At 44.5% G+C, this 12,285-nt stretch overlaps 2 protein-coding genes across 2 annotated transcripts; both read right to left on the bottom strand.

Annotated features, from left to right (window-relative positions):
• Window positions 1-7,837: 7,837 nt before the first annotated feature.
• Window positions 7,838-8,194, bottom strand: EDB93DRAFT_1076614 (uncharacterized protein; the record flags this gene model as incomplete). Its single annotated transcript, XM_041445252.1, has 2 exons — window positions 7,838-7,978; window positions 8,030-8,194. Coding segments are annotated over 2 exons (306 nt in total), but the record flags the coding sequence as incomplete, so codon positions are not given.
• A 3,374-nt stretch (window positions 8,195-11,568) lies between these two features.
• EDB93DRAFT_1245770 (uncharacterized protein) lies at window positions 11,569-12,285 on the bottom strand (the record flags this gene model as incomplete). Its single annotated transcript, XM_041452347.1, has 2 exons — window positions 11,569-12,106; window positions 12,149-12,285. 2 exons carry the CDS (start codon window positions 12,283-12,285, stop codon window positions 11,569-11,571), a joined length of 675 nt encoding a protein of 224 aa, XP_041312275.1.

Here is a 12,285-nt window from a genome sequence, read left to right as displayed (position 1 = left end):
TAGGTTTGTTGACTGGTCCCAAAGGCAGATCATATGGAAAGGTCTTCTTAAATTGAAACACAAATCAGGTATGATGCAAAGCAAAAGTAAGACAAAATGACAATGCTCAAAATGATTGCCACTGATATGCTACCACCCCTCGTTGGCTGTAATACAGCAATGTCATCACATTTTTGTGCACTGCTCATGTTACTCTGAATTTGCGGGCATTGATGACTATGTAACTACAATGCAAATTTTTATCCATATATATGATTATATTTAGCAGGAGCAGAATTATATCCTTCTATAATTCGCATGGCTACAATATCAAGGTCTCATCAGTTCACTGATGTGAGCTCTATCTGAGCCTGCAAACATTTTACTCAAACAAGTGCTTACTAAATGAGCAGACGCGTATGGTATGAGGGTGTTTTGCCAACACGCATCTTCCATCTCATTTTTATCTCATGTTTGCTTGCCTAGATCTCCATCAAGAAAAAACAAATATCAGTGTAGTCCTAGTGACAACTACATAGTGCTACATAGTCACTGTAGTGATATGTAGCTGAAATAAGGACTGTATAGAGCTACAGGAGGTGCTTGTAGTCACTGTAGTCAAAATTCGCACACTGTAATTTAATCTAGTGCCATAGTGCTACTGTAGAGATACGCACTGTAAGGAAGCCTACAGCTTCAGCGCTGGACACTTGCTAGGACTAACATCTCAACCATTGTGACATAGTACGCGCTCCTTTCTTGCTTGTTTCTTTTGTCTTCCTTTGTCCTTTTCATTTCACTATCTCTACCTTTACTCTTTTCCCTTTATGTCTATATACTTTGTTTATCACTACATTTTCCACCCTTAGATGCCACTCCCCTGCCTTGCCACTCATATTTGTATATATAGCCATGTACTTTTCATATTAAATCCATCAAATTATCGTCCATTTTCCGTCTGTTCTACAGTATCACTAAGCCTCAAACTTGCATTCCCAGAACTCAGCACACCTTACATATTGGAGCCCACCACGAGGGGAATCAAAATCAATCAAAAACTCTACACAACCATCAGACCTCACCACTCCAACAATTTCAAAGTATATTCATCCCAACGCACAGCTCACCACCGAAAATGCTACTCAAGCATCTAATCTGGCACCAAGACGCTCTTGCATTCCCATTACAGCTAAAAAACACACCACCTGTTCCGTTACTAAAGACAAGGACCCTGCAGAATCTCTGGAACTTGTGTTTCATTCACCAATCCACCACCACATCAGTATCAAAGGAAAACAACCTGCATTACATCTAGTATCCCCTCTAACGCCTATCAGCAGTGTGTCGAGCCTTACTCCACAAATCAAACTCACGACCTTTATCCCCAACCTAGAGTTCACTGATTGATCATTCGCCCTTAGAACTGCAGCCACTCCTACTCAATCATCAGCCACTCCTCCAGCATCACCTACACGCATCATCACATTACAACCAACTTCAGCCATTTCCACCACACCCAAAGGAATCAATGCCATTCCAGCACCTACGTCTAACAAAGCCCCATTGTTTAGCGGTGAAACCTCTGACCCTCTAGATTTCTTTGAACTCTTTGAAGAATTAGCACAAGCATATAGACTTACAAATGCAGAACAATGCAAGTTGCTCATCAGATACGTAAATCAAGCCATGAAACGCTTCTGGGTCACGCTCGCTGGATATGAAAGCAAGAACTTTACGACTCTCAAAGCAAGTATTCTTGAACAATACCCAGGTGCCGAGAAAGGAGTCCACAACACCATTAGAGACTTGGAACGGGCAGTCCTCAGCAGCGCAGATGGTGACATATCCACAGAGACTGAGTTGCTACAGTACTATAGACAATTTCGCCCGATGGCTCACTGGTTGGTAACAAACAGTAAAATAACCTCCCAGGAACATGACAGATACTTCTGGCAAGGATTACCCGCCTCCACCCAATGAGCCATAGATTGAAGGCTTGAAGTCCAGGACTCAGTGTACTCCTGCACCAAAGCCACCAACTTCAAAAAAGTACTCAAGGCTAGACGGTTTGTATTCTCAGATGACGCCTTTGATGCAGACCTAAACGACCCTATTGCCACCCAGTTGCGCTCAATATGGGACTCTCGCCCTGCTACCTCCTCCTCCAAACCTGCTGCTCGACAACTCTGGGACTCAGATGACAAAGAAGAGAGGAAAGAGGTAAAAAGGGAAGTACAGACTAAGCGAGTAGCATTCAACACCCCAGTACACCCCCCTGCCAAGTCAACTATCAATGAAGTAGAAGAGATTGCACAAAGAATGCACTCCCTCAACATTGGGGACATTGCATACTTGGGATGCTACACCTGCCTTGTATGTCTAGCACCGGTTGCCGCCCAAGCCTGGGCACCACCACACTCTCATCAAAACAGCCAGGCACCTTCACAACACTCATCCAGTCCTCCTCGCACTTATGGATCTCAAGGTGACTACTGCTTCTTTTGCGGCTCAGCGCACTTAGTTCGGAACTGCCCAACAGCTATGGAATACATACAAGCGGGACACATCATTTGCGGAAATGGTTACCTCTTCTATCCTGATCAATCACGCATTCATCGCAACGGGGCCCCAACTATTTGACAAGCAGTGGATCAGTGGTACAACATTAGCAATATGACAACCACTCCTTCACTGGCTACTGGGGCAAATCTAGCTACTCCCATCAATAAAGACCCATTCTCCAGCACAAACTCCACTGCTTTCATTTCAGAAACTTATTTCCTCCAATGTGAACTGGTCGTCAAGAATCACGCTGTAGTAGTCATGGTTGAGGACATCAAGGATGAAGATGCAGGACAGCAGGTATTGGCAATCACCCGTTCCAAGCCAAAAACAGCCTCTGCACCACCCCAGAATATAGCAACCGCCCCACACATTGACAACATCCTGCCAACTAGTCAAAGTCTCCCCAAACTGTTGGACACTCTGTCAACCCATGCAAAAACGCCCGCTTACACCTATGAATCCAAAGCAGCGACACCCAATGCTATTCAATGCATCTACCAGAACATCTTGAACATGGTTGTACCTAACTTCACGATATCTGACTTACTTGCTATCAGCCCAGACTTACGCCATGAAATGGTAGATCACTGCTGCACTCAACGAGTGGCAACCCCTTCAATAGCCATCTCAGCAAGTACAATCTCTGCAGCTCTGAACTTTCCTCCTCAAGTTGAACACACTACCCCACTAGGAGAGCTCCGCATAACGATAAATGGTGTCCACTCTGAGATGGGTTTACTTGATGAAGGATCAGAAATTGTTGTGATTTGCGAAGACACGTGGAGGAAGACGAACACACCATTGAATGAACAGATTCACATGTGTATGCAAACAGCTAACGGAGGATCACAGGATATGAAGGGATGTTTAGAGATGCTGGAGATTGACATAGCAGGAATCAAGACATGGGCCCATGCATATGTTGTACCTGACGCACCTTACAGGCTCCTTCTTGGGCAGCCATGGCAATGACTCGTCAAGCTCTCAAAAACCAAAACCAATGATGAAGTCCTCATCACCATATGCGACCCTCTCAACGCTGACAACACACGAACCTGTCACACATCTCCGTGACCATGGCCTCAAGGCTCATTCTCAGCTACCACAGCGGCTTTCTGCACAACTCACACTATTATGCATGATTCTCAGGTCAACACACCCTCCTTATCTCAGACCTTATCCTCAGCACTTGCTTATCAGCCCTTTCATACCACTCTCACCACTACAACCTTCACAGAACATTTGCTAAGGAATTGTTTCAATTACAATGAGATCAGGCACATATTTGCCTACAAAAAAGTAGCTAACAAAGTCAAGCCAGTAGCAACTACCATGCCCTCACACGCACATATTGTCTGGCGATTCCCAGAAGATCCTCTCATTTCGCTTCCTGCTCTCCAGCCTATACCTCCTGAATTCACACCAGATAGCCATCTCACACAGGACCGAATGGACGACCTGGGTGTCTTTTTGAATCATTTTCTTTGGCCTGAAGAAAGGAAATTAGTGGCTCATGTCCTGATGAATAACAAAATGGCACTTGCCTGGGAAGAACCAGAGAAGGGACGATTTCGAGATGACTACTTTCCACCGGTTGTTATTCCAAAAATTGAACACACCCTATGGGCGCATGGCTAGCCTCCTATTCCACCAGGCATTGAGGAAGAAGTAGTCAAGCTGATTCAGTTGAAAATAGCTTCAGGAGTATATGAACCATCCAATTTGTCATATCAATCTCGCTGGTTTTGTGTGGCAAAGAAAAGCGGAGCCGTCCACATTGTTCATGACTTACAGCAGCTTAACTCCATCACAGTCAAGGACACAGCCACCATGCCTTATGTGGAGCACTTCACAGAACAGTGCGTCGGATGAGCCATATATTCGATGATGGACTTATTCATTGGCTTCAATCATTGAGCTCTTGCAGAAGAATCACTGCGACATCACCACATTCCAGACTCCTCTAGGCACTTTCCATCTCACAGTTTTGCCTCAAGGCTGGACAGATTCACCAGCAGTCTTTCAAAATGACATGGCTTTCATTCTGCAGGCCGAGATCGAGATTGCACCCAAATTTCAAGATGATGTCAATGTTCTGGGGCCTTGCACTCAATACTAACTTCCTGACAGCACTTATGAACTCTCCCCCAGCAACAAACTCATACTGACATTTTGTCTGGGAGCATTGCGTAGACACAAACTGAGTTCTTCACCGCCTCAAACATGCAGGCGCCACTGTATCAGCAAAGAAGCTCTTTATTTGTATCCCCAAAGTCATGGTAGTTGGGCAGAAGTGCACATATGAAGGACGTGTTCCTGACGACTCCAAAGTCTCAAAAATCCACCACTGGCCGCCTTGTGCATCCTGAACCAAAGTCCGAGGATTTTTAGGGACTGCTGGCACCATTCGGAACTGGATTAAAGACTATGCACATATCACCCACCCTCTCACCAATCTCACCCACAACAACATCCCCTTTGAATGGACTCAAGAAGCTTAACACGCTATGAATGAGCTCAAGCACGCTATCATTTATTCCTCCACCATCTGCCCAATCAGCTACACCTTGGCTAATGAAGTTATCCTTGCTGTCGACTCATCCTACCTTGCATGCGGCTGGATCCTGCTACAACTCGACAATGAAGGGAAACACCGACCAGTGCGATTTGGCTCTATCATGTGGAATGAATGTGAATCAAGATACTCTCAGGCCAAAATCAAGTTATATGGACTATTTCGTGCTCTCAAAGCTGCCAAAGTCTGGCTCATCAGCATCAAGAAACTCGTCATTGAAGTAGACGCTAAGTACATTAAGGGCATGCTAAACAACCCAGACATACAGCCCAATGCTGCAATGAATCGCTAGATAGCAGGTATCCTTAGGTTTAACTTTACCCTCTAGCATGTACCAGGCCTCAAGCACCAAGGACCTGATGGTCTGTCTCGAAGATGACACACCCGAGGACAATGATGAAGAGGGCGAAACTTCGGAAGATGGATTGACAAAGTATTGAGTTGCACACTATGGGTTGCAAAAGACTTGGACGAGGGATATCTTGAAGTGATGAGCCGAGCTACAGTGCTGCATATTGCAGAAACCATGCACACATCTGATCCTGATATTCCCACTGATGATGCTTCTCGCACTCATGACGATGCACTCCTCAACATAAAAACCTTCCTCAAAACCCTACAGCTTCCATCCAGCACTCTCCAAATCCAATGAAACTGTATCTTGAAGCAAGCTCCCCAATTTTTCATACGTGGCAATCGCCTTTGGCGCAAAGACTCAGCAGGATGGCACCAGCTAGTTTTATTTGCACCAGATCACACTCACATCCTGCAAGACACACACAATCGCCTTGGACATAAGGGATTCTACCCTACTCATTGCACCATAGCCAACTGCTTCTGGTGGCCTTTGCTCAATAAAGATGTCGCCTGGTACCTAAGAAATGTCATCAATGCCAGCTCAGATCTGTGGAGAAAGTCATCATTCCCCTCATTGTCACTGTTCCTGCCCCCCTCTTTCACAAGGCATTCGTCGATTCAATGTTTATGCCAACCTCACATGGTTTCACTTACATTGTCCAGGCTTGTTGCTCGCTCTCCAACTGGCCAGAATAGCGAATGCTACGAACCGAAACTGATCGCACTATTGGCTCCTTCATCTTCAAAAAAATATTATGCCACTGGGGAGGTTTGGAGGAAATCGTCACCGATAATAATACCCCGTTCATTGCTGCCATAGAATGGCTCTCTAAAAATTATTACATTAATCACATTCAGATTTCTGCATACAACTCAAAAGCTAATGGACTCGTTGAGCATTCACACTGAACTGTCAGGGATTCACTCATCAAAGCATGTGATGGTGACATCACAAAGTGGCCTACACTCACCACACATGTCTTTTGGGCCAATCGAGTAAGCACTCGCAAAAGTACTGGTCACACCCCCTTCTTCCTTGCACATGGCATAGAGCCTTTACTCCCATTTGACATCACTGAGGCAACATTCATGCTTTCTGACATTTCCAACATTATTCCCTCCATCGATCTTCTCGCACTCTGTGCATGGCAGCTCAATAAACGAGAAGAAGACTTATCTCTTGCCCATGACCGCTTGTTGCGCAGCTGCGTTGCGTCAGTCAAAGACTTTGAACGTCGCCATGCCAACACGATACAGGACTATAACTTCAAGCCCGGGTCACTAGTCTTAGTACTAAAAGCTGCTTTGAACACCAAATGCAAACCTCGGTACTTTGGGCCTATGCTCATTGTTTCTCAGTCCTAAGGAGGTTCTTACCGACTTGCAGAAATTGATGGCACCGTGTCCAACCTCAAATTTGCAGCATTTAGACTCATTCTGTACCACCCATGTTCCACTTCCAGTCTCGAGATCACGCAGTTCATTCACACCGCAGATCTGGTTGGCACCCTTTTTGGAGACAAGTAGTTCCTTTGTTTGGGGATCAACCAAGGATGGTTGATGTTTCAAGTTGGGGGGGGATGTAAGGAAGCCTACAGCTTTAGCGCTGGACGCTCACTAGGACTAATATCTCAACCATTGTGACATAGTACGCACTTCTTTCTCGCTTGTTTCTTTTGTCTTCCTTTGTTCTTTTCATTTTACTATCTCTACCTTTACTCTTTTCCCTTTATATCTATATACTTTGTTTATCACTACGTTTCCCACCCTTAGATACCACTCATATTTGTATATATAGCCATGTACTTTTCATATTAAATCCATCAAATTATTGTCCGTTTTCTGTCTGTTCTACAGTATTACTAAGCCTCAAACTTGCATTCCCAGAACTCAGCACGCCTTACAGCACTTAAGTTTGTCACACCATCACAGGCCCAGTGAATTGAACCATATATTTTGTGTGACAGTCACACCCATATTGAGGTCATCGGACTTATATTGTGACATGCAGTAAAAACACGAAAAAAGTCCTATTGCTGCCAAAAGTCCTTGTACTGAGTATTTGCAATGTGTCTGCACTTGCTGCAACCCTCAACATCAACCTCCTTCAAACTGTCAGTGGTCACAGCTGTAGATTGAGACTCTGTATCATCTAGTGCTCGTTCACAGCTCTCCGACTCATTGTCTGCCAGCAGATTGTCCAATCCATCAGTGCTGTAGCCATCAGGGATCGATAATTCAACTAGTGCAATGTGCTGTAGAACAGAATTCATGGAAACATCACTAGCATCAAGCTCAACATCTGCAGCATGATGTATAAAGGGCGGCTCAGCTTCTTCATCAACTTGAGGAGTTTCAACCCTATATTGAACCAGTCTTCACATGGTCCCAAGTCACAGTGTCATTTTTCTGCACATCACGCAGTGCATGAAGAGCTTCATGGCTGGTCATGCTCTCAAAGGAGAGATTGGATGCTGTTCCAGCCTTGCACTGAAAAAATGCCTGAGTGTTTTGATGTCAGCAACTTGAAGCAAAATGATGTGAACAATGTACTTGTTTAACCATGTTAGGCTTGTTGATAGCATGATAACCATCAATGAGCCACCACAAAGATCTATCCCGCAGTGTGGGTAATTTTGTGTCCAATTGAATGACAGGTGTGGCTTCATCTGTCTTCAGCAATGACAAAGACTCTTCAACAATATCGGCATGTTGGGATCACTTGACGGAAAGCTTGAATGGGTGCTGGACACCAACATTGCATGGCTGTGCAATCCTGGTGCAGCCACGAGGAACAAAGCAATACTTGATCTGTATGAACCAAATATCCAGCTGCAGGATACATTCTTGATTGTCTGGAGCACCAACAAGCTCCTTTTGTCTTGTCCAGTTAGGAACTAGAATATCGCCCACATAGTCACACATGAGTTGGAATGTCAACCAATAGGTGTCGGTATTTGAAAAGCACAGCTTGAACCCCAAGCCTTGAGTGACCTTGAATTGTGGGGTGGTTTTCGTGGGGAGGGAGTGTGCAGTTTTACTGCAGTAAATGACTTGGAATGGGAGAGCATCCCCAGAGGCTGAGATACCAACAACCACAGTGAATGCTCATTTTTCCTACTGTCCAATAAGTGCGACTTGATTGGAACCGACTTCTTCATATGTGGTGGTATTTGCAGGTTGATACACAATGTTGGTCTGGTTGATATTGACGTAGAAGAAAGCATAAAAGATTGTGCAGTCACAAATAGTCAGAGTCAACTGATAAGATTGGTCTAGACAAAGCTGATTGGCATTGGAAGGGGTCTTCTGTGCAGCATAAGTGGCACAATGAAATGACCAATTGAGGGTACAAGCTACAAATTTCTTTACCCAAGATTTGGTGCATTGAATGTGTGAGCCATTCTTTGCAGCATCCTCAAATATTTTGGAGCAGGAAGCAGTGAGACGAGCAATGATTATACCATGGCAATGAATTGTGTCCAATGCCACACCGACTGTGTGCAGAGCACAGAGATCTTCAATGATGATATCCACAACATCAGGATACTTCAAAAGGATACTTGGTGGTGTCAAGGTTTTTAATGGAAGGTTGCCCCTTCATGTGCAGGCAAGGACATTGCTATGCCATGCTGGGCACATCCCACTATTGTCTATCCACCTTCCTATAACTTGTATGGAAATTCCACAAAAGCGGGTGGGATCCATTTGCTTAAGCTCACACTCGATTGCAACTGGTGACATTTTATAGCCAACACAAAGGGCAGCTGTTTCAATAGTCGGCCATAAAAGAGAGCCCTGCCAATTGACGTGCACAGCATCTACATCCTCCTGCTTGTGCTTTCGGCCCAAGTGGTGTTTCTGCATGTTACAAGCATACCTTCGCAGTTGTCGGTGTGGACACAAAGCCTCGGCAATGTTAACTGATGGTGGTTGGGGGTTATTATCATGAAGAACATATTCTATGGTCACACTCTGACAACAGACCATGTGAGACATGAAGCACAATGATGAGAATAAACTTACCTGATTGACAGCCTTTTCATGAGCTCATTGTTGTCTCTTCCACTCAGCTGCCCTTTCTCATTTGTGCACAGTCTTTTCAAAAATATCAAACTTTTTCCAGTAATAGCCCTGCTCCTGGTCCCTGAGCTCCTGAGCAGAAGGCTTCCAGGCAAGTGCCAAATGCTCATCATGCGATACCTTTGGCAAAAATTTGAATAGACCCATTGTAGAGACTTGTGTCTCCACAGACACTTCCCTCTGAATTCTCCCACTTCCCTTACAAACTCCAGCTCTAATCCATAGGATACTTCTAGCGCTTTAGCGCACATATTTTATTTCGCAGGTTTCATGCACAGCCTCTTGCATTTGTTCGCATTGTGCATCTGCACTCACATTGTCCACACACCTGTCTGTCCGTCCTTTCCATGTCATTAGAAGTCCATTGGTGTGTTTTCCCATCATATTCCCATTTCATTTAATTGTTTTCCATCACTAATGCTCAGCTTTGCGCTTTGCGCATAACCGAGATCCTGTTACATACTTCGCATACTATTTATAGCCTGTTTGGCTTGTTACATTGGACCTGTGTGCCTAGTGGTGCTTAGCTATTTTCCTTATACCCCTCTATTACTTATATTCTGGGTCAATTTTCTGCCCACTTTCTCTGTGTCCTTAGATACTAGAGAATTTTACTTGTTGTTTGCAGTGACTATCTAAGTCTCACACATTAGTTGTCCGCATTTCGCCCTAGCATCAGCCAACCTTAGTTGGGGTGTTATTAGTTGTCTTGCCTTGCCTCTCTAGTCTCGCTTGCTCTTCTGTATTTTGCTCTCACTCACATGCGCTACCTTCACGTCGCACATCTTGCATTTCACCTTTCACACTTGCACGTCCATATACTGCATCTTGCATTGTTCTCGCCTCACACTTCATGCGTCCTACAGTCCTATTACCCTATTATTATTTTGGTGTCCCTCTTTTTATAAGAGAGGTTTTCCTTTACCCAGACAGCTGCCCTTGGGTCGATGTTTCACTCGCATCCGGGTCTATCTGTGTTTGTTTAGCTTAGCACCAACTTTCACCACAGTTTAGATTCCTCATCTTCACCGTATTAAGATCTGCATCAGTGGCACAGAGGTCAAGTTTTAGTTTATTCTTCGGAGGACATGTGAGCAGAGTTGGGGGGGATGGCTGAATTTCTTGTATCTCAACATCAGCACTACCTTAATATGAGTAGTTTCATCAGAATCTGAGAGCTGTAGCATATCAAATATACTGGTTAGTCTCAACTTTGCATCCCTTGGTACAAGATATCCATACCTCAAGATGATCATAAGCAAGATCAAGAAATTCTCCCATGCGGAGTGAAAAATCTTAATCATCAGTGAACAACAGATCATGAAATAGTGCATGTTTGATTGTGTTTATGGCTGCAATACCACACAAGAAAGAGTCCAGCTGTTCGCCATGCAGAAGTGTGGTTGCCTCATTGAATCTGGCAAAAACCATAATAGCCCAGCCAACAATGAATGGCATTGATGTCTTCAGTAGGCTAGCTCCAGCCAAGCAAGTCGGTGTAAAGAGTAAATCGTGAAGATAGTAGTGATATATTTCAGGTCCGATGTCCTATGTAATAAGACACGAGGTGCTGTGGACATGTAATAACGTGGTACAAAGGTCAGAAAATGTGCACGGGAATAACTATGCACCTAGTGAGGCTAGTTTGGATGGACAGGACACGGGATGGACAAGTGCGCATGAAGTGCGATCGGCCGATGCGATGTCCGAAGGTCCAATGTGCCAGATCCAATACGGAGTGGCTCGGATATGTGCAAAAGTGCGTCGGACATGTGTGCATATGTTTCTGGTATTGATGTGAGTATGAAAATATGTGGTTTTGAGCCCAACACTGCGACCATCGCTACATCGGCATAAGAAATACTCTGATGGATGGTATTGACCTCAATCATAGCCCAATGAACATTGTCAATGTTGATGAGAAAACGAACACATTGGAGTGTACCTTCGTGTAATGCAGACCCTATGGTATGAAAGCGACTGAAAGCACTGTCCGTCTTGTAGTTCTTCTACCATTTATCACTGAGACGAAGTATATTTGCAAAGTCGAGGGGTTCAATGAAAACTGACTGGAGATCTTTGTCGTCAGATGCTTGCATGTATTGGACCACTATGGCAATCATACTGTCCAAAACACAACCATGAATTGAAGATGATACTAACAGTAGTCGGAGCTTGGTGGTTCTCAGATCAGTCAGACCACCAAATCCCTTAAGAGGGGTATCCCAGGGAAGGCTCTCTAAGATATCTAGCACTTCATTGATGATTTCCAACTCTGGTCTATCAGCAGGAACAACATTGAATCTAGCTAAGACCCAGTCATAAGATGTACACCAGTTGTACTGATTCTCAAGGGCATATGACATTGATACCCAATATGACAAGACCCACAATGGAAGTGGGTCATTGGGGAATGAAGGGTGGATTACTGATTTAAGTCCATTCTGCAGTGCACCACTAGCACGATCATGAAGGCACGAGGCTGTTTGAAGAGGTAGAACAGATCGTGAGATGAAGCCCATGAGGAGCTGGAGCATCGGGGACTTTCTGGAAAAGATGAATCTGATAGCTGATGAATTGGTTTCTTACACTGTAGGCAGGTCTAGATGAAGAAATGCAGCAACAGATAGGTTGCTGGAAGGAGTGATTGAGAACTGTGTAGGTATAGATAGAATATCTTGAATTTTGGCTGCTGGGGCAACATCTAAGTCATGTAGATTGGACAT

The sequence above is a fragment of the Suillus bovinus genome (assembly GCF_016758785.1).
Source record: "Suillus bovinus strain UH-Sbo-P2 chromosome Unknown EDB93scaffold_4, whole genome shotgun sequence".
NCBI classification, from domain to species: Eukaryota; Fungi; Basidiomycota; class Agaricomycetes; order Boletales; family Suillaceae; genus Suillus; species Suillus bovinus.
The sequence above is the reverse complement of the archived record's forward strand: the minus strand, read 5'-3'. Positions and strand labels throughout refer to the sequence as shown.